This window comes from Bombus affinis, chromosome 7 (genome assembly GCF_024516045.1).
Source record: "Bombus affinis isolate iyBomAffi1 chromosome 7, iyBomAffi1.2, whole genome shotgun sequence".
NCBI lineage: Eukaryota > Metazoa > Arthropoda > Insecta > Hymenoptera > Apidae > Bombus > Bombus affinis.
In genome coordinates, this window is record NC_066350.1 from 7,821,753 (window position 1) to 7,848,552 (window position 26,800).

The 26,800-nt window shown below is 36.9% G+C and overlaps 3 protein-coding genes across 16 annotated transcripts; 2 read left to right on the plus strand and 1 right to left on the minus strand.

Moving 5' to 3' along the window:
- The first annotated feature begins 119 nt into the window (after window positions 1–119).
- LOC126918618 (ran-specific GTPase-activating protein-like) lies at window positions 120–2,458 on the plus strand. The gene is made up of 4 exons (XM_050726711.1): window positions 120–281; window positions 569–726; window positions 808–1,094; window positions 1,187–2,458. Exons 1-4 carry the CDS (start codon window positions 267–269, stop codon window positions 1,504–1,506), a joined length of 780 nt encoding a protein of 259 aa, XP_050582668.1. The 5' UTR covers window positions 120–266; the 3' UTR covers window positions 1,507–2,458.
- On the minus strand, window positions 1,951–3,906 carry LOC126918619 (endoplasmic reticulum resident protein 29). 2 transcript variants are annotated; one of them, XM_050726713.1, is made up of 4 exons: window positions 3,751–3,906; window positions 3,396–3,664; window positions 2,507–2,905; window positions 1,951–2,431 (listed from the first exon to the last, which is right to left on the minus strand). In XM_050726713.1, the coding sequence occupies exons 2-4, from the start codon at window positions 3,489–3,491 to the stop codon at window positions 2,195–2,197; spliced, it is 732 nt and encodes a 243-aa protein (XP_050582670.1). In that variant the 5' UTR covers window positions 3,492–3,664; window positions 3,751–3,906; the 3' UTR covers window positions 1,951–2,194. The 2 variants fall into 2 exon arrangements, with proteins under 2 accessions (XP_050582670.1, XP_050582669.1); XM_050726712.1 differs by having other exon boundaries at window positions 3,396–3,831.
- A 2,913-nt stretch (window positions 3,907–6,819) lies between these two features.
- On the plus strand, window positions 6,820–26,716 carry LOC126918611 (RIMS-binding protein 2). Of its 13 annotated transcripts, none has more exons than XM_050726701.1 (17): window positions 6,820–6,974; window positions 10,302–10,436; window positions 11,379–11,695; window positions 11,843–12,017; window positions 12,144–12,587; window positions 12,686–12,992; window positions 13,076–13,662; window positions 13,740–13,866; window positions 14,657–14,865; window positions 15,101–15,505; window positions 15,584–16,109; window positions 16,248–16,466; window positions 16,552–16,757; window positions 16,831–17,058; window positions 17,156–17,417; window positions 19,145–19,398; window positions 20,942–26,716. In XM_050726701.1, the coding sequence occupies exons 2-17, from the start codon at window positions 10,404–10,406 to the stop codon at window positions 21,458–21,460; spliced, it is 4,818 nt and encodes a 1,605-aa protein (XP_050582658.1). In that variant the 5' UTR covers window positions 6,820–6,974; window positions 10,302–10,403; the 3' UTR covers window positions 21,461–26,716. The 13 variants fall into 13 exon arrangements, with proteins under 13 accessions (XP_050582658.1, XP_050582650.1, XP_050582659.1 ...); XM_050726693.1 differs by having other exon boundaries at window positions 6,832–7,041; window positions 10,146–10,436; XM_050726702.1 differs by having other exon boundaries at window positions 6,832–7,041.
- Window positions 26,717–26,800: the final 84 nt, after the last annotated feature.

The following is a 26,800-nucleotide window of genomic DNA, read 5'->3' on the forward strand; positions in this document are numbered from 1 at the left end:
ATTTAAAGTTATTTCATTTATTGAAATTTATTAATTTTAATAAATTGGGGGATGATATATTTGTAAATAATTTTATTTACAGTTTTAATTTGAAAATTTTTCAATATGTAGTTTTTATTCCATAGGGAATAATTATCATTTCAAACACATATGTACGAGTTATCATGAAGGTTTATCATACTACATCACAGTTTGGTATCAAACAGGTCGAAGTTAGTGGTATTTGATACGTGATCGCATAATCTTTCTTGTAAAATTGTTAAACAATGCCAGAAAACGTGGTAATTATAACATTTATTTTTATAATTCTCTCTAGATTATTATTATTCAATACAGTAATGAATAAGCTTATTGTAATTTATTTAAAATTTTTCAAATGACGCTGTAGGTTATATTGTCGCGTCTGTAGAAACAAAACACGATCTTATAAATCATATACTTTTAATTGGTTTAAAAAAATTTATTTTCATCAGATAGAATTAATATAATGAATATTTATAGCCATACATTTTTTTAATTTTTAAATATTTTTTTCAATATCTATAAAATATTCTGCGTTGATTTATAGCTAAATGGAGATCATGTTGATGTGAAGAATGTTAACTGTGAAACTCAAGAGAATGATGAAGAAACTAACGAAGTAGATGTACATTTTGAACCAATAATTTCTTTGCCATTAATAGAAGTATCCAATAATGAAGAAGATGAAGTTGAAATGATAAAAATGTAAATTCAAATGTCAACAGTCATTAAAATATATATTATAAGTTTCTTATCTGATATTTGTGTATATTGTTCTATTTGCAGGAGAGCAAAATTATATCGTTATGATTCTTCTAATAATCCAGCAGAGTGGAAAGAACGTGGTACTGGAGAGGTGAAGTTATTAAGACATAAAACAAAAAATACAGTAAGAGTTGTAATGCGTAGAGATAAAACACTTAAAATTTGTGCTAATCACTTTGTAACTCCTTGGATGGAATTGAAACCCAATTGTGGTAGTGATAGAGCATGGGTATGGAGTGTACTTGCTGATTATGCAGATGAACAACTTAAGCCAGAATTACTTGCCATAAGATTTGCAAATGCAGAAAGTAAATATATTATTAATGAACAAATGTACAATGTGGACAAAATTTAAAATATCAATTATTAATATAATTGTTATTGATATTTTTTGCTCTAGATGCAACTGTTTGGAAAGAAGCTTTTGAGAAGGCAAAGAAGATAGTGGGCTCTGAGTGCGAAATATATGCTGGCAAAAATAACACTGAAGAAAAACATGTTGAGAGTGATAGTGAACCTTCTAGTGATGTAAGTTATAGTGAAAGTACTGATAATGAAGAACAAGCTAACAAATTGACAGAAGGAGATTTAAAGGTTGAGAGTAATGAAACTGAAAAAGTGGAACCCTCTGAAAAACAAATAAAAGATGGGGAAACTATGGAAAAAGTAGCTAAAGAACTTGAACAATTGCAAGTTAAGGGTGTGGAAGAAAAGAAATAAAAATCTATATCTCTATGAATTAGAAATGCTAATTATAAGTGCACATTCCAATATAAACATACATGCATGCATATGCTTAAATATTTGATCATTGAATTTAATGTAGGAAAATATTTTAACAACGATGTTAATAGACAGGTTGAACAAATTTTCAATTTATAAATAAGACAATATTTATACGGTCGTTATACGTTATAAGTGGTTTCTTAATGAAGGATATTTTAGCATTTATACTATGATGAATTAATTGACATATGTTAAATTCATCAGAAATAAGAAATTAAAAAGTAGGACAACTATTTAATCTTGAATATGCAAGGATTTATACAATTTGAAATATTCAATTTTTAAAAATACTACTTATATGTTTTTATATATTTTGGTGTATAATAATATTAAAATTTTAGTGTTTATGGGAACATTATTTCTAAAAAAATTTGGAACTGGTCTTTTAAATATTTTATTCCTTTTAAACGTTTTTTCCAATCTTTTCACATTTATATAAATTGCAGTCTGAAATATTGGAATGTATGCAGTACAGACTAACACCTGTATCGTTTTAAGTTATAAAAAAATGAGCTGTATGATATTGGACTTAAAACGATCAGTGGATATTTGATTTTAATATGACACTATTTTTACAAAAGTATACATAACAAAATTTATAATACTGTACGATGGTAATTTTTCATAATTCGTCTCTGTATAAGAAAGAATGGAGGATATTACGTTTTTCTTCCATTGTGCGTTTCTTTTCATTCGATAATTTCCCTTTCAATATGCCCTCTATTCTAGTTTGTTCTGTTTGAACAAAAACGTCTCCTCTTTCCAATATTCTTTCCATAGTTTTAACATAAACTTTTGCGGCAGCGCGTTGCGTTTCAGGTAGTGTTCCTTCAAAGACTTTAGCTTTGTTTAATATCTCCTATGAAATAAAAGATAATTATAATTACATACTTTTATAATAATTTTATAAATTATGTTATTTATGTAATATTACCTTTCTTTCCGTTTCTCCGCTGGTCCTGAATTCCTCTGCAAGTCTATCTAATTGTTCTACACAACCAGGGAGACCAAGATATATTCCAGACTTCATTTTAATAAATCGCTTAATACTATCCGCGGTAAAATCAGTTTCTTTTTCTGCAACGAATGGAATTGGTTCTGTTTTTCCTTGAAGAAATAAAAGAACAGCGGGGAATGTTTTGGACTTTATTTTATAGCGAGCGGCAAGATCAGAATTATCTTTATTGCCATAATCCTTCACTCTCACTTCAGCAACCAATAGATCATGAGAATCTTTCGTTCCTGCAGCTATTTGCGCGTACTGTTCGTGTTTCTCTCCATACGGAAATGCCACATCGAATTTAACAACTGCCGCTTTGAATTTCGGTATCACCTATGTCACAAATACTTTATTTACTATACGAGCACGGAATATTTTTTACAAATATTTCAATATAATAAAATATAAAATATCGTTTGCATAATAACATGTCTAAATCAATATGAGATTCGTAAAAAGTAAACGGTTTCTGGTAATCGAAATAGTAATACTTATTAGTTCATTTGCTTTAAATAAGATACTAAATAATGATATATTAAAATATACTTATTATTTTCATGTTGATTCATTTCTAGATATTATATTTCTACTTCCTAAATTTTTTTGTTCTATAATATAAGCATGTCTCTAATGTAACTGAGCGTCCTGTAACCATGGGAACAAATGATCTAATCAACAAGGTAAAAAAAACAAAAGGATCTAGTAAGTTAATTTTGTTCATTTTCGAACAACTACTGGGTATATCTTACTTGAAATAAATGTAATTCAACAAATAAAATGAGTAATTCTTCCAAGAAACGTACATTTAAAAAGATTAAGGTACCTTGTCAAAGGAATAAGAATCCAAAGAAACACATCCTTTGCAATCTTCGGCAGCTGCAATTCCGATAACAAGAAGTACTACAATTGACGGAAGCATGTTATAACTGATGGGAGACTATAAATAACTTTTTAAATGTCTTTTTCGATTAAGGACTGGTAACTTAATGGTCAAAATTCCTTGGCTTTAATGCGATACGTCTTGTGTATTAATCACTTCTTCGATTATTGTATGTTTTGATAAGGTTGCCAGCCAATTATACGTAAACGTAACTAAAAGAAGAGATGCGCTTTTTACCACTTAAAAGAAGTAGATTCGTTATAGAGAGCCTTTTTCCTAGTTAACGTTCGAAACTAACCTCAAATACTAGAGCACGAATACGGTTTGATAAAATACAGGTAAAGAAGTAGATACGGCGCTTTGCCGTCGTCGAATCAGAGAAGGACACGAAACCGCGCGTTACAGGATGTACCTACGTCATGTCAGGGAACGTAACTTGTGATAATTTATATTTACACGATATTTTGACAATTTTCTATACAAAAAGATAGAATGTAGAATCTGCTCTTTCATCTTAATACGTATTACATATTTGTTAGTGAATGATTTAATTTGCACTTTTAATACAAATGATATTTCAATTATCTGTTAACCCCTATTTATTTTGGTACCAAAAGGTATGATTTAATAATATTTATAGTATTAATCGAACAATTTTAATTAACTTGTATGATAGGACATAAAAGTAAATATAATATAAAGTTGTGTATCATACAGTTACTTTTTTGTAATAACAGAATTTCGATTGTTTAATGTGAATTACGCTTATACGAAATGTTAATCTAAAGTTTCCGGTAAAGTTCAAAAAGAACTATTAGAATCGTATCAACCCTCTCATAGGTTTCTGATGTTGACTAAAATGAATAAAATAACTTTAGTCGTTAAAATCATAAAGATACATATATCGAGTTCTATCGTATTAAGCACAGTGTTATTGACAGCCTTACATATTATGCTGATACATGAAAAGAGATAAACGCTAAAACATGAGGAAGGAAGAGGAATGAAAGAAGGGCAGAATAAATTAGAATGAAAAAGAAAGTATAGAAAAATCGACAAAATCAGTGAGGCATACACTGAAAAGTTAATTGATAACTATATATCTACACGTCCATGAAAATTTCCATTGCAATAAAAAATGCCAAATAATATCTATAAAGAAAGTTATTAGTACAATATAAAAGAGAATATTTCCACTATTATAGTACTTATTCATAATAATACATTCGGTTATACATGATTAATCGTAGAAGCTCGTGTATTGATATAACTATCATTCCATAGAGTCGGACTAAAAAAGAGGAAAAAGATTGATCTATATAAATGTTCCAGTTTTGCTGGCAAAGAAACAGAGAATCGTTCCACATTTGTAAAATGCACTTGTGAGATGCGCGATACCATTAATGTCAAAATATGCAGATATATAGTGATCGACTGCTTAAAATATTATTTTCTCTGTAAAATTTTTTAAACAGTAAGTGTGGTTTAGGTGGTTATTATTGAGTGATATTGATTATTATCCTAATATCAATAAATTATAATTAATTCAAGATCATTATACGAATTCTCAATAAAAATAGTGAAACATTTACAAAGGACCTCAAATAACATGTATAAGTTTTGTCTCAGATACAAACTCGACCTCGTCTAATTGAAATAAAATCGCAGTATGCGATCGATTTGAGGTCAAATTACTCAATGAAGGAGACTTGTCTCTGTATATCCGTCACAGAAGAGCGGAACCTGACGAAATACAGTGATTTGACGTCGTCATAGTGAATGTCTATAAAGAGAAGTAGAAAGAGTCGGCATTTGGTAGGCCACAAAGGCGTAGCCAAACGAAGAACTGAACGTATGGGGTGCAGAAGGAAGAGCGGGTAAGGGAGGGTGTTAGTCACTAGAAAACAGGTATCCGCCGTAGGCGTCGTACGTTCATTGATAAGCGTATAACGCCCCGTGCCTTAGACTCGTGACGTCACTCAATCGCACGGACGCCTGCGCTTTTGTCAGGGCCGTGCCTATCACGCGGTTCTTGCCCCTACACTTTTTTCTATTGAACATTAACTACGTAAGTCAAATTGCAATTTCTTGATATAGTAAGATAGCTATTCGATATTTAAATATAAATACTAATATAGCTTCTTTTACTTGTGGTTTGCATATAGTAATTTATTACATAATTTTACGTGTGATTGCTATAGATCGCGAACGTATAATAATATGATGAATAATATTCTATAAAATATATAATGTGAATTTAATAAGGCTAATACGATTACTATGTAACTTATATACATACAATGGATTTCAGGAAGAATTCTTTCACGGTCCTATAACTGTTGGGAGTATCGTATTGGGTTTCAAAAATGGAAAGAAATAGAAGGCAACAAATCTCAGTAATTATTGGCTTGCAAAATTCTCATGAATCTTGGCAATTCTCTGATGTTACGAGTAGTCTAGTTTCTTCGTCTGGTTTCATTCGTATTAGATGATGCTTATGCCACTGAAAAATAAAACGAAATGAAAGGCAAGTAACATAGAATGACGAATGAAGAGAGAACATAGATTCAGAAAGGCGGAGTGTAGATGGATGTAAGCACACTGGGTAAATGGATGGAAAGAGAGAGAGAGAGAGAGAGAGAGAGAAAGAGCAAAATAGTGGAGGGGAAAGTCAAAAGGGGAAGGAGCGACAAGGAAAGGAAGGGCTGTAAAACGTAGAGAAGAAGAAAGATAAAGAAGGATAGTTGGAGTAAAAGGAGAGGGAAAGATCGGTGGATTGTCTCGCGCGTATTGATTGGTCTTTTGTGAAAGCTACACCCTCATGTAGCTACGAGACGAACCATTCTGTAAAGTCACTAGACTTCCAGGGTGTATCACACGTTTCCGAGTTTAGTCGTATGACGACTTTACGGCCATGTTTGGTTTCTTTCGATTAAGATTACATTTTCCTAAATTGCGTTTTGTTTGATGATCTTTAGACGATCATCGATGCTATGCTATATCAATATCTTCGAAGGAAACAGCTTTCTAGAAGATTGAGAAAGATGATGAAAGATGATGAAAGGAACAGTAGGTTAGGGTGCTATATCGGGGTAGGAATGACGTAAGCGATCGCTCGTGATCCCTAGCTGCGAAGGGGTTCTATATCGGTATCGATCGTAAAGTGACCCATATCTGGTGGTGACGGGAGTTCCTACCCCTGGCTGCTTTTCCAGCGACAGCACCCCTCGCTACCACCTCTCTCGCTCTTTCTCTCTTTTTCCCGGTCCTCTATCCCCTCTAAGTAACTGTACTCCCGCCAGAACCGTGTCTACCCCCACTTGTTTCCCCTTTCCTCCGGTGGACGAGCGAATATACCTCCTCCCCCGATTTCCAGCAGCCCTGCCGCCTGCCTTCCACGGCCGAGCAGATCTTGGGGCTTGTACGGGATGATAGCCGAGTGAAAAAGCTCGTGAGTCCCGTGAAGTTCGCTCATCAGCAGCAGCAGCCCTGGCCTGCCACAATCCCTTCGACTCGGTCATCGTAAGTGTCGTGCATCCCGTGAAAGAAACGAAACCAACATCGTGAACAAACCAATACGATAGATTGTGTAAGATTGAATTCTTGAATAGAAAGAAAAAAAAGGAAAGAGAAGTTCGTTAGCTTTGATTGAAAAATAAGGAGAGAAGGAGAGTAAGGGAGAGCGTGTGTGTGTGTGTGTGTGTGTATGAGAGAGAAAGAGAGAGAGAGAGAGAGAGAGAGAGAGAGAGAGAGAGAGAGAGGGTAGAATGAAAGGGTATATATTTCTGATTGAAAGAAACGGAGAGAAATTTGCTACCGTGGTACATAAGTGCTCGTGTGCAACTATAAAAGTGTCAAAGCGGAACGTTTCTTCGAGGTCTTATAAATGTGACTGAAAAAAAATTTCACGCTCGAATCTTACGAAAGGTAGAACATTTTTTCATGGTATCGTTGCAACATTCAGAAAAGGAAATATCGTAACAAAATCAGAGTAAAGAAATGGGGAAAACGACCTAGTGAGGGGAGTAACGTAAGAACAGTGTCAGTGAGGAAATGGAGACGGCGATGGTGGCACGATTTTCATCTGTATGATTGGTATCACGAAGAAACGTATCGAAGGGCTCCGCTAGTTGTGTCGACGTCGCTGCTACTCGTGGTGATAGCAGTAGGCAGTTCATAGTGATAGTGGATGCTTTACGTATCGTCGTGCAGTGGTGTCCCGTGCGCACCGGGTGTATATGTATACTACGTACCATTGGTAGTGAGATCAATAAGCAGTGCCGTGCCACTCGACCCGTGCTCATAGACAGAAACTCATTCTGAATCTCTCCTTCCTTCTTTCCTGTATTTAACTACCACCCTCAACCTTTCCTTTTCCATCAACCAAATGTCGAGAGGTCACTTTCATTTGTTTCCTTTCTGAATTTTTTATCACGTCTCAAGAAGCTTAAAACAAGTGTCTTTCCTTTGAAAGAACAAGCCATTGGTTCGTTCTTTCGATGTGTTACTGTATTATGTGTATCGGTGTCCATCCGTTTCTTTCTACCCTGTTTCTTTTGGTCTTCGCATATTTCAACTGCTTCTTTTTCTACACGTCCTCAGGTTGATCTAAGGTAGCTTTCATATTCATTCCTTAACGCGTTACGTTTTACATATTCCACTTGTCTTATTCGATAAATTTAGTTTCCTTACTTTTTTTGCGTAACTTCTGCGCTTTACCCTTATCGTTTCTATTGGACTTGCGTATCATGAGCAGGCTGAAACATATTTCTTCTTGGATCAAGCGTTTTCATAAAATAACGTTCGTTCGTTTATAGTGTTTAAATATTTTTGATATTCCGCTGATCCTTCGTATTTTTTAAATATATTTAATTAAATCGCTGTGATACACGTATCGCGTAATGTTACATGGCAAAAATCGTAAAATAAAGCAGCAGGGACGTTCTTGAATTCGTTGTAACTAGATGTCGGCCGCTATATCGTACGTCTTACTACTTGCGCCGAAAATTCTTTGCTGGATTAAAATGTCCTGTCTGACCGTGATTGGATCGTTCGAGCGTGAAAAGAATTAATGAAATTATAAAAAGAAAGAACCGGTGATATCGAGCTGTTCTCGTCACATTGAGATCAAATAATTATCCAAGTAAAAGTTAATTTTTATTGTCGGGGATAAACTGTTTTAAAAATTAACGCAGATTATTTTGTAGCTCGAGGAATAGAACCACGTTTAGTCGCTTCTTTCTTTAACGGCACATGTTCTTGGTTGCACAACGAAAGACGGATATACGGTGATTTTATTCGGTTATTGATTTAAGAGATAACGCAAATCGTATACGCTTTGATGAAAATTGAACATATTGCAAGGTGTAAATGATACGAAAAGAGATTATAGCGATCAAGTGTATCGCCGCACACTGTGTTCGTTATTCCGTTTTTGTTCAACTGTAACGATAAATGATTTTAATTCTCCTTTAATTTACGACAGAACGTCTGATCTTTCTACGTTTTATTTTACATTTTAACGAGCTATTTGAAATTATTCATCGTACTATTAGTGGTTTTCCTTTTAGTCAACGATAATACTTAGTTATCCTATCAGCAAAATTTAAGCTCCGTCCAACATACATATTTCCCGACAATGATGTAAGAAAGAAACCTATTAGATTGCTTAAACGTAGTAGTTTCGAATGCAACAAATTGTTGATCGTTCGATATTTCAGTAATTTCAAGCGAAAAAGACGAACACATTGTGCGGTGAATCGTAGAATTATAAAAAACAAAAATAACAAAAGGCAAATATCCGAGCGTGACAAAATTCATTAATAGTCGTGTTCAAAGAATCAAGTTCCGTTACAACTGGGAATACGATAATTGCATAGGCATGCACGAGTATAATTTTTTCCCCCTCGAGTGCTTTCATGTCGAAAATAACTCGTCGGCTGATGAGATTTGATTCACGCGATTTCTACCTCGAAGAAATGTTTTTCTTGAAAAATTTCACGTTCACGTAAATGCGACATGCGACAGGCTAACGCGCGAGTATAATAATCAACGTATCGATAAATTTGATATAAATATCAACGATGTTTTCCGCGTTATTCGGCTCGAGCGTAAAATAAACGAAACAAAGGGCAACTTTTGATCATATCGGGTATATTTCGATCGAAACATTCCGAAGAACCTGTTGCCAGTAATCCCGTTGATTGAATTTCTCCCATTTAGAGGCAGTGCTATCAGTAATTTGTAATTGAGCTCGCGCAACTGCAGTTTACACGCGTCGATCGTTTTTAAAGCTGTACGAATGAGGCGACAATTGGGTTTCACGCGCACCTTCCACGTGTCATTATCACGGAAATCGTTGCGACGTTATCGTTATTCGTGTACCGAGCGCGGCGTATGTGGCATGTTGATTTCCGTTTAATCCTCTATATATCAGCTCGTAATATATTGCTGATTAATCGGATCCTTAAGGAAAAAGTGAAATTACCGTAGAATAATTGCAGAAGGAAAGAAAAATAGTAGAGTACGATGTGATCATTGTTGTCGCTATATACAGAGGGTTGAATGCGAAAAGTATCTTTTTTCATGATTATACGTGCGAGGAGAGTAATCGACTATTTTCAGTCGATTTACACTCGGGGTCTAAGGGTATCGTGGGAACACGATGAAAAAAGAATTCCTTTTCGCATCCAGAGAATTGTACACCTAATCGTGGGATCGTCGTGTGCAGCCTGGCAGGCCCCGCAAAAGCCGCCAATTAATTAAGATAGCTCCTAGATACACGGTAGATCGATAGGGACTGGCCGTGATAAAGACGGGCGAGGGTTTCAGACTTCAGGGATGTTGCAGTGCTGTGGTGTTGGAGGTGGCGCTTCCACGGCACCTCAGGCTCCGCAGCTGCAGGATACCGGATCTGCTGTCGGGATTACCACCTCCACGAAAACCACCATCATGCAGGACGCAGTTCTTGAATCCATCCTCGAGGTAAGCATTATCAACTTTCAAATTTTTTAATTTTTATTCCTCTCTACTTTTCTTCGAGACGCTCTTCACATATCACTTTTGATTTTTCTCAATTTTTATAAATTTTCTTTCGTTTGCAACGCTTAGCTATAGTCACAGAGATACCATCGATATAATTCTAACTCGAACTAAATTACGTTGTCTTGAAATTTATCGATAATCTGTTTATGAAAAAAAGAACGTTTCATCTAGTATGAAGATCCAAACATAATCAAGTATTACGTATAAGAATAATGGGCACGTAATAATCATACGCTGTAATAAGTATCACGTGATTACGATCGGTTTCGAGGGTCGACAGAAGCGTATCAACGAGGTGTTCGTCAGCCGATAAATACTGATGTCCTAAGCAAATTTTGAACGAAAAAGATCCGTTTTAATTAAAAAGATAACCAGCAATAGAGTTTTAGCAATTCCCGTCACTCTCTTTCTTTTTTCTTCGGTTCGATCGTTTTTTAACATTAGATAGTCCTCGCCAGAACGAGCAAACAAGTTTGCGTCGAGTAAGTTCGATTGTACCTGCCTTCCAGGCATTCAGAATACAAAGGCTCTTTTCGTTATTAATATCGCGCAGATGATTCTCGTTGTGCATCGTGTTTTTCAATCAAGCGTCCCTCCAGGTTATTAAAGGTGATTATCTACCTTCAACCATAAATATTAAGCGTAACTTGACGGTCGGATTTTTCAGAACCGATCTCTGTTGTGACAAAGTGGCACAGACGGACATCAATGTATTCTCTAACCACTGATGAACATCTATCACTTGCCATTTATCTTACGAACTCGTTCAGATTAAAAATTGTATATTTGCCTTGTTGTTTGGAATTTCATTTGGTGTTAAAAAAAAAGAATCTGTTTCGAGGAAGTTAATTATTCTTAATCATACCGATATGGTGTTTCTAGCAAATGCGTGAAACGGAAGCTCGAAAAGCGGATCTGGAGCGCCAACATGCAGAAGCACAGAATCAGCTACACGAAAAGATAGCAGGACGATATCAAGGCCCGGAATCGGTTGAAGCATTGCAATCAAAGATAAGGGAACTTGAAAAGAAGACGGAGTTACAGATGGTCAGGCACGAAGAATTGTCCTTGGAATTAACAAGCCTGAGACGTGCACGAAGCAGAGGACCTATGGTGGGTCACTCGACGGTCCCGACTACTTGGCCTCCGACTGGTTCTGAAATTGACAGAATAATAGCAAAGATAGAACAAGATAATAGGTATGTTTCTAGATATTATACTTTACTAACCTTCCTGTCTTGAAACACGCTTTAATATTTCACTTCTGAACGATCGATACCTTTCCATCGCTTTTTCGTAATGTCACTTGGTTATTGATTAATCTTATCTAATTTTTATCAACATAGTGCTAGTAGAATGATACACGATTTGGATCATACTCGAGGATCCGTTACTACGCAACAACCCTCAGTTACACAGGGTATTTTGCGATCTAGCTCGGAAAACCTTCCTAATCTCTGTCAACATCAACATCCACCTCCACATGCTTTGAACCTAGGAATGCCAACACAGATGAGTCACGTATGTAAATAATCATTCGTTTTTATTTCGCTATGAAGCTATTTCTGTTTATCTCTCTTTCTTGCTTGATTTCTTTGTCTTTGTTTCTTATAAAATGAAAACGCATCGATCGAGAATTTGGAACAGTATGCAGGTTCACCTATGCCCTTAACGCCAATGATGCCAGGCTGTCCACCACTGACTCCGAATGGGCCGCCGTATCACTACAGCGAGGCAATTCCACCAGCACCGTCGCTCTCCACTAGTCAATCGCAACCTGTTTTTCAACAAAAGATGCAACAGTATCAACAACCGCAACCGACACATACAGAGTTACAGAGCTCTCATTCTCAAAGTGTTCTGCAGGCACAGCAGAAGCAACAAACGCACACCCATTATACGAGTAATCAGTATCAGGAGAGTTATCCACATACGCAAACCTATCAGCAGCCGCTCCAGCAGCAACAACAACAACAGCCACAACATTCGGCCTCTACAACGTACCTGACGTCATCGAGCCAAAGCATATTACCTCATTACTCCCAGCCCACACAGACCGCCCAAAGTTTTCAATTGAATGGAAGTCAGCAGGTACGAATGAATTCATCCGATTCTATGGTATTTAAAATTATGTTTTAAGTATAATCGCAAATTTTAATTTATGAATTAACATTAATCTGTATGTGTAGGCAACGACGTATCCAAGTTTGTCCATTACGTCGCATCCAAACGGAACATATAGTACAGGGGCGAGTAGCTTTAGTACTCAACTACCGCATCACAACTTTTCCGTTCCACAGACAAGTATCCCACAAACTACGTTATCCTCGTTGCCACCCTATTCGACATCCTCCTTTCACTCTACTTTGGGTGCACTTACCAGTGTACCTCAAACCGCTCTTTCCTTTTCGAGCGTACCGAGCAGTTTCGTCACTAGCGGATCGACCTATTCCACCGTCGGGACCAATGCTTTTGGCACGTCAGGCGTAAGCTCAGGTATAAATCAGGGTCTCAAAGATTTTCAATTAAAAAAATTTCTCCTTTCTTTATACAAAAGTATTTCTTTCCTTTTTTTATAGGAACCACATCGACAGGATTATTACAAGCGATAAGCGATCCTCTTCAAGCAATGCAGCAACTTTCTGCTCAGTCTCAAGTCAATCAACTTCAACAGCAAGCTATTATCCAGCAGATTCAGCAAAGTTTACGCGCCAGTTCGCCGACAGCACCTGCTACGACGGGTCATCATTTCCTTGGTTCAAGGCAGATGCCAAAGATACCCAGTAGTATACTTCCTAATCCCTTGGATCGACTGACCAATGACAATATTGTAACAGAGGGTCAAGTGGACATGCTGGATATACCCGGCAAAGGCAGATGTTACGTCTATATTGCTCGTTTTACATACGAGCCTTTTCAACACTCGCCAAACGAAAATCCAGAAGCGGAGTTGCCTGTTCAGGGAGGCGATTATCTTCTTGTTTGGGGACAACCGGACGAAGATGGTTTTCTCGATGCAGAAACTCTTGACGGTAGACGTGGTCTCGTTCCAGCTAATTTCGTCCAAAAATTAATCGGCGATGACCTATTAGAATTTCATCAAGCCGTTCTTGGCCTCAGAGACGTTGATGATTCTGCTTCGACTAATATTCCCCAAGTGAGCAATGTAAGATTATTACGACAAATGTTACGTATATTTCCTTTACGAGGCATTGCTAATTGAGATTTTTGTTTGTTTTTTAGTGTTATCTCCAGGATATTGATCTGGAGTTAGCGGCTTTAGAAGAAGGAAATCGAAATCGACAAGCTGAACTATCTGCTTACGCGGAGCTTGATAATATAGCAGAAGAAGACGAACAAGAGCCACCAGGTTAGTACGTTTTCGTATTATCTATTGGATCTTTCATTATAAAGCATGTAGATCGTGATGAACTAGGTGTATATGTGTAACTGCGACTAGAAATAGCGTGAAAATTATGGGTATGTGATCCTCTTTGAGGAATATTGGTGTGCATAGTTGTGTTGTAATTGAATTTAAGTGATAGATATTAGACTGATGTTTCTTAACGAATTCAAAGTATTAAATATTAGAAAAGTTGAAAAATCCTTATGCTTGCTTGAATATTTCATTAGAAAATTATTTCTAATGTATAGTTAGTGACTTTTAATTTGAAAATTAATATGTTGATCAGTGTCAAACTTATGATGATATTATAGTATTGCGCTTTCTTGTTCCAATATACCTTCATCAGACAGTTCTTTGAAATACGTAGTATGTTTCTTCTCATAACACTAACACTCTCTTTGATTCAACAAGGTATATGTATATTCACAACAATATATATCTTTTAATTACGCTTGTTCCTCAAAATAAGGAAAGCTTAATTGCGTATGTGTAGAATATCAATTTTCTTCATATTTAACTAATTTTTGTTATTTAACGGTCTTCTTTGAAAGTAGGATAAATGCATGTTATTTAATTGTTGTAGCAGTTAAAGAATGGTTTCTTCTGTTTGAGAGCAGAGGTAAATGATTGGTGATCAACATAAACGGAATCTTGCACTGTGTTGAGTATTGGATGGTCTTAGGTTGGCTTAGAGAATTAGATAGTGAAAGATTTTTAGCTACAGCTAGGCTTGTCTTGTCTTTTTTTCCTGAAGAAGTCTACCTGTTTTCGGACCTAGTTCCGGCGCCGCAGCACCTTACACTCGAGCGGCAATTGAACAAGAGCGTCTTAATTGGTTGGACGGCACCAGAAAATACTCATCAGTTGGAGTCCTATCACGTCTATGTGGATGGAGTGTTGAAGGTTACTGTGAAAGCAACTGAGAGGACCAGAGCATTGGTTGAGGGAGTTGATTCTACCAGGGTTCGTAAGGATAAATTTTTCTCTAGTAGACTAGTGTGCACTTTGCAAAATTTTAGTATTATTAAATTCTATAGAAATCAAAGATCAACCACTTTTATAATAGAGTACAAAGTATCTCTTGTCAATTGGTACGGTTGAATTTCACGAAGTTTCGTGAAATTTTTTGCATAGCGATGTATATAAATAAACGTAGGAGCTTGTCAAGTTATTCGACTTCATTTGATTGTTAATGTAGCCACACAGGATAAGCGTGCGATCAGTGACGCATTCACGAAGAACGTCTCGTGATGCCGCTTGCACAATGGTGATCGGTAAGGATGTAGCCTTGGGTCCAACTGCTGTCAAGGCGTCGAATGTAACCGCCACCAGTGCTGTCATATCGTGGATGCCGAGCAATAGTAATCATCAACACGTGGTTTGCGTGAATAACGTCGAAGTTAGGACGGTGAAGCCTGGTGTTTACAGACACACAATTACTGGTTTAGCACCCTCGACAATCTATAGGGTGACTGTTAAAGCGAAGAACCTGAGAGCGACGCACTTCGAGGACCAAAACACTCAAGCGGCAAACAATTTAGCATGTCACGTCCATTTCAAAACGTTGCCCAAAGGATTACCTGATCCTCCGGTCGATATCCAGGTTAATAATTGTTCCAATGTATTCCGTTGTCATAATTGTTATGATATTTAATGAATAATCGTATGATATTTACGATAGGTGGAGGCTGGACCGCAGGACGGCACTTTGCTAGTGACCTGGCAGCCTGTTGCCCTAAACGGTTCGGCCGTCACCGGTTACGCGGTGTATGCCGATGGAAAAAAGGTCACCGACGTAGACAGCCCCACTGGTGACCACGCTCTGGTGGACATACATAAGCTTATGGGCTTGAACCCAAAGCACATCACAGTTAGGACAAAAAGCAGGGAAAGTCAATCGGGCGATAGCTGTGCTACTGCCATTCCTTGTAGCGTTCTTCGTGGCGGGACCGCGACTCATTTGCAACATGGATCTACGCACATGCAAGATCAAGGACAACCTCAGCCTTCTGGCACCGGGCAAGTGGACGACCCGAATAGACATCGTATGGGAGTTGTAGGTCAGAGATATCCATCGACTCCTGTACCATCTCACATAAGGCGACACGGCAATACTAGGGTTGACTCTCACGGCCAAGTTATCATCGAGACTGACGAAAATTTATCCGATAAAGAAATTTATCCTGGACAGAGCATGTCCCAGATGGGTAAGAGTCCTTAGATAAATCAAACTAGTTCCATGTCCTTAGTAATTTTTTTCAAAATATTTTAGATATTACAACGAAATACTATTTATTCAAAATGATCGATTGAAATTTTTGCACGTATCACCTACTGTCGCTTAGGAGTTCCAGAGATCACCAAAGATTCGGCAAGCGAAGCGAATTACAGCGAGGAAGATGATCCGTCACGCAGAGGTAGAGGAATGCCACTGCATCATGGCAGCCAACATCGATACGGATCACAAATGGGACAGCAAGGACTTCCTGGGACACATCGACCCGGAAGAATGAGTGGTCCTGCTGGTAGACCTCAAGATCCTTACTATGAACACTCGACACAAGGTTCGAATACAGTTACGCTTAAACGTATTCATCTACTAATAATGTGTTACATGTTAACTCTATTTTGTATTTTTTACTCTCATAGGAAGTCAGAGAGGTAGGACTTCTAGTTACCGTGGACGGGGAATGCAAGCTCAAGGTGGTGCCAGTCATCCATCGAGCAGTGCACAACAAATGAACAAGAGAACACGCTGGTTTGTTGCTCTATTCGATTATGACCCGAAAAGAATGTCACCCAATCCAGACGCATGCGAAGAAGAATTGCCATTCTCTGAAGGCGATACGATTAAGGTCTTTGTCAATAGAATTTTTGATTGTCTGTCATGTAATTCATGAAATGTTAACTTGTAAATTAATTTGGTAGGTGTACGGTGAAAAAGATGCTGATGGATTTTATTGGGGAGAATGTCATGGTAGACGAGGATACGTTCCTTACAACATGGTTGAAGAAATTAAAGATCCGAATCAGCCAGGACAGGGACAGTCAGGAAGGAGAGGAAGATGGGGAGATATCTACGCTAGCATGCCTGTAAAGAAAATGATAGCACTATACGATTATGACCCTCACGAATTATCTCCCAATGTTGATTCCGTAAGTTCTCTAACAAGCAAAATTTCTTTCTTTCTATATAGGAACGTATATAAGCTAAATTTATACTTACACACTTTAACATATTTCGATTCCATAGCAAGTGGAACTGGCATTTCAAACTGGGAATGAAATTTATGTCTATGGTGATTTGGACGATGATGGATTTTATATGGGTGAATTGAATGGTGTGCGTGGCCTAGTACCGAGCAATTTCCTCACTGAGGCGCCTGATCAGCCGTCACAAGGACAACTTCCTCCAGGAAACAGAAGACCTCCTGGTCAAAGTCAAGGACCCGGAGTAAGAGGACCACCTCCTCCGCCTCGAGAACCTCCTCCTACTGGTCATCGACGAGGCAAAGGTAAAAACTTGAAATTAATTGCCATTCGATTTTTTATTTACTACGATGCCGCGAATTATGATACAAATAGCTCCTCAAGCCAAGTACACAAAGTAGCTGGAACTTTTACCATTATTCTTCAACTTTGCGAAGCGAAATAAAGCTAAATTTGAAATGACAGAGTAAGCAAGCAGCAGAAAACCGAACGCAGTGATAATCAAGATCGAGACTGAGAATGATTTCTACGAAGATAAAAAACACTGGCTCGAGGGGTTGAAAATAAATTCACACTGGCGCCATGTATTCGACCGACATCAGTTAATCTGCTTGAATTGCCAAACGATGATGCGTACGATAATAGTTGCTTTTAAAATGGAAGAAAAGAAGAAAGAAAAAGAGAAAGCTGGAAAACAACTGGACGTCAGTGTGAATAAAAAAATAAAAAATAAATAAATAAAAAATACAAACAGCAAGCAACACAAGACACGAAACTAGATGTGCCAGACGACAGGCAGAAGGGTTACACAAGTTTATAATTGAGCCATCTAGCAAGGCCCGATCGTCGTTAATCGATGCAGAGCTTACATTTTTAGGGGCGTACCTATCTTGCAAAATTACTGAGAGATTGCAATAGAGGGTAAAGCAACGTGTCAACTATTTCGATAAGGCATTCGAGTAAGTCACCCGGTGCGTTTCTTCTCAGGAGATTATTTTAAAATAGCATTCTGATAGCAAGTTTCTAGGAATTCGTTCGAAATTATCACAATATGAACGTCCGATGACGAGATTAATGTACCCGCGCAATGTGTGAAAGCTATTTTGTATTTGCAAATTTTTTTAGGAACACGTGTATTGCCATATGCAAAACGATTTTCTATATCTCTACCTATCTATCTATTTAGCTATCTATCTTATCTATCTAATATATTGTATATATATGAATATATATATACAATAGAACACTAAGCTGCTTTCAGTGTTTTCTATTAGATACAAATGCATACATATGTATTTGTATCTACGTATGTATTATATTCGTACTTTTTCTTTCGAGCACTTTTCGGCTCTGTTACTTTTTTACGTGCCTATCTTTTTCCTCTATATAACATATATATATACGTGTTATATTTACACTGTATACATATACATATACATATATATACATATGCATGTGTGTAAGAGAATATATATGTATATATGTATATATATGTATATAACTATATTGCGTGTATTCTATATAATGACATACTATGTATCTGTGTGCCTGAACTGGTCGATGGTCGTCGTGTCACATGATTGTCGTTCGTGTCGTGTTGTCATGCTGGCCATTTAGACATTGAAGCAATTTACTCTTTCTGATGACTCATTTCGAGTTATTAATACGATGTTTTCTATCAGATTTCGTGTCTTGAAGCATAAAGAATAAAGTCGCGAGAAAAATTTAACTATATGCGCAAGTCCAGGTTTTGCCGAGTAATCTAGAACTTTACTTTTTAAGATGTTGGAAGTAAAACATTTAAAAAAGTAAAGCCGTAAAGATACCGAAAGTTGAGATAAAAAATGTAAAAAGGTTTGATATGAAAAGAGTAGAAACAAGAAATAGGAACATAGAAGGGAAAAAAAGTACAATTTCATTAGAACAAAGAAATTATTACTTGGCATACTCGACAGCGCGTCTAAATGTCCATCTAGAAAGGATAAATGCGCCATGAATGACAACACGGTCTTGTTCTCTTCTCTGTTGCTAGATGCCTGCATTGTGCCTGTGTCTGTCCCTGTCTGTCACTTAGACTCTAGACAACAACAACAACAACAACAACCACCATCACTAATGAACAACCAACAACATCAACTCCAACATCAACAAAACAATCCACCGCATCTAGCGTACCAACAAGCGAATCACCACAGCTACACGACTGTAACCACGTCCAATCAACATGGGCCCACACCTATGGGTGCCCATCAGCAAGGCCCCGTACCACCCCACCTTCAACAGCAGGTGAGTCCACTGCTCTATCCAGAAGTTTTCACTTTTGCTTCTCTGCGTGCTTTCTACCTTCTCGCTGCAAAACTTGTACAATTGTTCAACTATATTTCTTTCGTCAGTTTCTCCGAATTCACCGTCACGCTTTAGTTTCTAGTTAGATACTTCTCTAAGTTTTTTTTTTGTTATCGTTCCTCTTTCATTTATGGAAGGATACCCAAAGAATGATAATCGAGTCCGATGGCTTTGACAATTTAAGGATTGAAAAATATTTTCAGTGACTCAGGTATGTTTTTGGAAGTTCTAAACGATCGATGAATTAACAATATTAACTGATATTGAATATTTTTTGACACGAATATTCGATATTTGTGATATGATATATTGTTAGAAGGTCACGTAAAATTTACCTAGTGTATTTATACAAGACGTTGATGGAAATTACTTCTTGCAATTATTATCGTATGCTGATCGATTTCGTACAGCGTTGAAATAGAAATTGCTTCTAACAGTAATACATTGAGAAATTTTACAATTATACGAGAGGAGAAATTGTAAAATTTTCATTAAGAAAACAGCATTCAAAGACACGAGCTATTCGTATCTAACATCTATTTGGCATGGAATTGCATTTGATAGACTTGTATCTAAGAAGTATGATATTTCAATTTTACTACTAATACTTTCGAATAAATATTAACAAAGGAAATTTCTAATACACTTTATTAACAATACTTGCGGTAAAAGAACCGTGGTATGTACAGCTTGTCATTAAATGCTTCTAATTAATAGCTGTCTAAGCATTAAGCATGTATAATAGCCGATACGTAAGTTGCACGAATACGCAGTAATCATGCTTTTTTAGTAACTGAAAACACTATATTTTCCTGATGTTCAGCTATTCCTCTCTTCCTTTTTCTACTTTTGTCATTTCTCATCTCAGCTCTTGTTCTGTACGATTCCATTTAGTATATTTTTCCATTTTCTAACAGTTGCGTGAAGTTTGAGCGCCATACAGGTCAACATATCGTCACACTAATCGAAAATAACGACATTATAAATTAGTTATAAAATTATTTATAGTTATTAAATTAGTTTATAAAGCGAAACGAACCACTTAATTTTGTTTCGAATATTACGTCCTAATAAGCATATGTTAAAACACCTTTTCACATTATCGCCCCCTCATCTAGGTAACGATAAATCAACATATTAGTACAAATGCATTACTTCTCATAGAACATCGTAAGATAGCTGCGATATAGTAGGGAAAAAGCGAGACATCATTGTAATGTGTAACGAAACGATAAATAATTAATGTTCGATTAGATCGAAGTTCAGCGGCATCATAAAGGAATCTGTTTCTGTAGAATAAAAATTTGTTTGAACTTTTCAGGGTACCAAGCACTCGAAACGAATACTACAATTAAACGAAACGAAATTAAACTTGCTGCTGCAGGTTGTTTGAAAACCTATACGAACAACTCTATAGAGAACGAAGATACAAGCGAGCATTTTTGTAGTTTATTTAATTAATTTATGTCGCTTCAATTTCTAGGGGAAGGGGAGGGGAGGCGCGATCAATCGTGGTAGTAATGTGCCAGGAGGTATGCAGGGCCTTGGTCAGCAAGATTATCAGCAACAGAATCAACCGTACCAACAGCAACAGCAGAATCCGCAGAACCAAAACTATCAACCACAGAATCAAGGTTATCAACAGCAGGGTGCAGGGTTTGGTCCCCAAGGCCAACAATTCCAGCAACAACAGCCTCAGCAGCAGCAACAGCAACAACCGAATCAACCGTATTCGCAACAGAACCAAGGTTCCTCTATGCAAGGCAATCAGGGCACGAGTAAGCCGATGAGAGGAATACCAACGGTGTTACCAACGCCTCAAGCGAAGGCGCAACCGAATACTACTCAAGGCCAACAACAGCAACAACAGCAGCAACAGCAGCAGAGTACAGGGCCGAATCTGATGCAAAAATTCACGGAGATGGCCGGTGCGAGCGCTGGCGGCGATATCCTGTCGAAAGGGAAAGAACTGATTTTCATGAAGTTCGGACTAGGCAAGTGAGTTATTACCCTGCTCGTGTCGCCAGCTCCGCTTCTTCTCCATTTCTGTCCCATCGCGTTATCCATCGGGTGGGTCTACGCTGAAAGCTCGAGGAGTCGGAAGGTCGGGAGGTTGTAAATCAGTATTACACGGAGAAACGTTCGCGGAGAGTAAGCGAGACGCGCAGGCAGGAACGTACGAATGCGTCTCGTCCGCTCAGGTCTTCGCGAATATCCCTGAACGAATACAAATGTAAATGTGTGCTGCCATTGCTGCTGCTGCTGTTGCTGCTACTATAACGACTGTTATTATTTTCCGCAACCATTGCTGGATCGTTCGATCGAAAAGCTCTGATCGCCCACGAGAAGATCGAGTTATTTATAATGTATCTTTCTCGTTAATTCAACTTCCTATATTAGCAAGATGAGAAGAAAAGAGGAATGTTCGCTTGCGTTTTTCTAATATCTCTCGTTAACATCGTCCGACAGTGTAATCAATCTGAAATCGCATAATTAACGACTCTTGTCCTTTGGAACAGAAGCGCAGAGTCCTGAAAATAACGAACAATCTTGGTTCGATTTTTTCTATTTTATTCCTCTTCTTCTTCTGATCCTTCATCTTCTCCTCGTTATGTTTTATCCTTACTACTACTTCCTCCTTGTATACGATAGTATCGTTTGTCTAGATGTCACGTAGCCGGTTTTAGCGTTAATTGGAATGCTGAAATTTTTGACCACAACGGAGCACTTCCGAACAAACTACAGGGATAGAAGCAATCGAATGACAGTACATAATCAGATCATTATTAAAAAAGAATCATTCATCAATTATTCCAATGAATTAATTCTTCTTATTATATTAGGTATTAATTAGATCAATAATATTTTATGTATACATATATATGAAAAGGCAGTAAGTGGACTGAAATGAGATTGCACGAAGTTGACAAATTTGTTAAAAACAAAGGGAAAGGTAGAATTATTTACCTTATTTCGTAGTTCAGGAGTTTAGGCTGTTATCTAAATCTCGCGTTAGGAGAAGCTATTACAGTTTGACGAACGACTGACGGACATTCCAGGAATTCAAACATCGAAACGTGACACAAGCACAGGAAAGATTGTTGTTCTTATTCTCTGTCATTTAGTTTTCCTTGCTCTTTTCGTCTTTCTTCGCCTGATGTTTCATTTTCCTGTCCTAAGGTGTACAACCAAACTTTACGTTAAACCATTAACATAAACAGACGAAAGGAAGGAAGTAAGCGCGTTATTATAACAATAGCCAAATAGATTAACGCGATGCAAGCGGATCATTCGTAAAGGACATTTGTAAACTGGATAGTCGCTCCTTGTCATGGTCGCGAGCACTACTACGAAACAAATAAACCATTTTACAAGACAGAAGTCAGACGACATCAAGAAATACGTGTTAATGTAATAATCGACCGGAAGATTTATAATAGGACGACTCATGGATCAAACTGAACTACGTCATAAACATATAAATATATAAATATATAAATAAAACAAATAAATAAATTAATTAATTAATATCGCTCCGAGGGGGATGGAGTATGTGAATTCGATCGACAAAAGAATATATTTGGGGGAATGAGGAGGGGGATAATATGAGAGATCATAGCATACGTATATTACGGTAATGAGATATAAATATATACATATGCATATACAGATATGCGTACATACGTATACGTATATATGTATTGATTATTGATATATCTACGTAAAGGTATGTATGCATACAAATATATATACACATACATATACATATTATATTTAACTATTGCAAAGTGTTGTTACATCGCTACTTGTATCGTATTTTGTACAAAGTATCCCTACCTTCGATTGTTCTTTTTCTTTCGCCGTGATATAAATATATATAAATATAAATATACACAAAGAAACCTTAGCAAGGCGAAGGAAACGTGACAAATTACAAAGATGTCATTTTTGCCGGTATCATACTTTGGGAATCATAAACAAAATTGGTCATAATTGTTATTAAATATCGCGGGTATATCTGTTTGGAACCGATAGTTGCCTCTCGTCCGTTCATGTTAATCGAGTGTCGACAGATGCGGTAATAAGCGGTGAAAGATGTGCGATCTAGGAATTAATTATCAGGGTGTCAGACGCGCGGCCCAATTAAGCTTCATTTTATTCACAAAGTATCAAGCTTTGAGTTTCGGTTCCATTCTTTACGAAAACTTTCTTCTTATTCGTCCGAGTAACAAATTCGAATGCGAAAAATCGACTTACATTTTCCCAAATCCTAATTTCCGATTACCGCGATATTTCGTTCTTATCTTTCATCGGAAAGATCAACCATTGAGTTAATCGATTAAATCGTGAAGAACTATTTGCTGGACCACGTGTTTGAGCCACCTCCGCGTGTAGTAGTTACCATCAGACTCGTAATTATATAATTGGTTCGTGATTCTTGTTTTTGCAATGTCGATCACGATGAATCGCATAACGTTTAACGAGCAAGAGTTACAGGAACTGTGTATACTATGACTATGGACCAAACGACATTTTCTCGAGAGACCAAATTCGGCTATTCAAATGTAGATTCGTTTCCCTTAGTTCGGTAAAAGTGTTTCTTTTTGCTTCGTTCGCGGCACGATGGAAAAGCCAGACGAATAAAAGTATTTTTCTTAATATTTACAATACGCATTTGGAAACTGTAGGTGATTATGATTAAGCAACGTTCCAACGATCGCGGTTCCAGCCATCGTCGTATCGTCATCGACCAAAAGCCGCGAGATGTGTAATGTGTAATGCTTGCTCGATTTCCGTGTTCGATTTAACGCCACGAAATTGCAAAATCAACTTTGTCGATCTCGTTCGACCTGTATCCTCGCGAACGTCGAAAACTGAAAAAGTTTATCTGAATCAAAAAATCCAGTCGAACGGATAAATACGCTTTCGATGCTGTTCTTTGAAACGCGTTTATCAATGACGTCGTTTGATCCATTGGAAGGAACACTGTAGCCTTACGTAAATAATAATTTTACCAGGTTAGTGTCAAGCTGTTATTAGAATGCCGTCGTCGTGTAATTTATTGATATTCTTGAATATTTAGTGATTAAATGTTGATTTAGTAGATTCCAATGGATCCAGCGAAAAACAAACTCGTTTTCCTTCATCTTTGTCCGATAGAACCCCTTGCGTGATCTCGGAGTAAACTCGCGATTGATGTCAGAATTCCTATGAATCTTTGCTATGAACATATCTAATGTGAAATGTTGATTCAGGCGATTAAACGAAAAAAGAAAAAAAAAAAAGAAAAAAGACTGACGTGACATTTAAGATCTTCAAACGCTTAACACGTTCGCTACCAGTGTCAGGATCGATCGACGAAAGCTACCAATTTGGGAATTCAACCGATACGTCGGAAGATGTAAACGAAAACAATAATTAACTCGCAACGATGGCAGAAAATTGGCGGAACGTTCTATATATCTATAGAAAGGGAAACGAGATTCTTTTTTCAAGAAAACAGACAAACGATCAGTAGCCCGTAAATAAAAACTTGGTTCAAATGGTAGTGAATGTGTTAACTGAATATTACTTAGCAAATTTGTAACGTTCATCTTCCATCTCTTTAACGGTTTTGTTTTCTTTCCTTATCTTTCATTGTTGAGTTTCATAGCGATAAGTCACGTAGCGAAACGAGTTTAAAGCGATTCAAACGGGAATGTATGAGAAATCCAGAATCACTGCAAAATATAGCCGCATTGAGTATGTACGAAAGAGAAATATTGGAACAGAGAGTTAAGGGGAGATCTTCATCTATTATCGTTAAGTGTTAGATATCATAAACCAAAAGTAAAAAAGAAAAAAAATATGCAAGTAGTATTAATTAAAAAGAAGCAAAGAATGTAACGCGAGGGAAAGACCCATTTCAAGTATCCCACGAATCGAGAGCTAAGTTCTGTCTCTTCTCTCTTTGTGATCAGACCAAATCTTAGGAGATAATAATTTTAACAACAACAGGAACAATAAGCTGACGCAATGCAACGGTCGAACATGATTAAGAACTAATGGATAATACTTAGTCGAATCTTTTTATTTAAACATTTACCAAAAATAAAACGAAACAAAATAAAAAAAAAAGAAAAAAACAAGCGCAGACTAAACATAAATAACGCTATAAAAAATTAAATGAAAAAATGTGGGGAAATATAATAAACGAGAGAAAATTGGATTCTCTTAGATACCACGAAATCGTTTCGTTCGTTGTCTACGCTCATTTTTGTGTAGTATCTCACTTGTACATTGTCATTGTTATAAATTTAGTCGTTGAATGGATTCGTATAAAACAATCTTTTGATACCGCGACAGCTAATACAATATGAATTGCAAATATAAGCCGTGCCGAGGATGATGCGTATGTGTATGTCCTAAATAAATCGATCGCGGAATGATGTTCGTTCGATCGTCGATCCTCTTTCGCTGAGAAGACCGTCTGAAACGCGTGGAAAATCCTTTCGATTCGATGAAAACAAATAAATAAATAAAGTAATCGGTGTTAGGTCTCATACCGAAACCTCTCTTTCAGAAAAGTGTTTTCCACATCCTGAGAAAAATAGATGTACATGCGTTATTTCGATTTAGATAACGGTTAGTTAAATAATACACGATATTCCAACAGATATTAGCGATGAGTGTTAATCTTCGATGCGAGATTAAAGCTCTCTTCGGAATCGTAGAACTTTGTTCCATGAAAACACTTTATGGAAAGATAGAATAAAGAAAGAAAAGAGGAAGAATGTGAATACGTGTGCGTGTGTATATCGGTGCATATGACATAATGAATAAAAATCAGAGAGGGCAGTTGGTTTGAAAAGAAAATGAGTTGAAAAGAAGTAGTTGCAGAGTGCGGAATAGAAGACCCGAGAAACATACTTCGATGGTGTTATTAGCTAGGCGCCAATTATTGTCATTCCTTCTCTTGCATCGATACCCTAAGATTGTATAAACAGAACGTAGCGCAAAAGATGAAATCGATTATATACACTCATACAACTTTTAATATAACAAATTATCGCATCGATTAAGCATGTCGAATCGCCAGCTACGTTTGTCATTCAGTAATCTTGCGCTTTGTTTTTTCTATGAATCGGTGCATAACAATCTATTCCTTGTTAGCCCAACTGAAATATCGGAAAAACTGCTACAAAAGAAAAAAATCAGCAAAAAACACAATGTTATTATAAACGATTAATTAATAAAAAACGAATCTTGTTTGTTGTTACTTTTTGGTATCCTCGTCAAGTCCTTTTCTTCAACCTCCGATAGAATAGTAAAATAAAAGGTTTTATACGTGCTATCGTAAAGT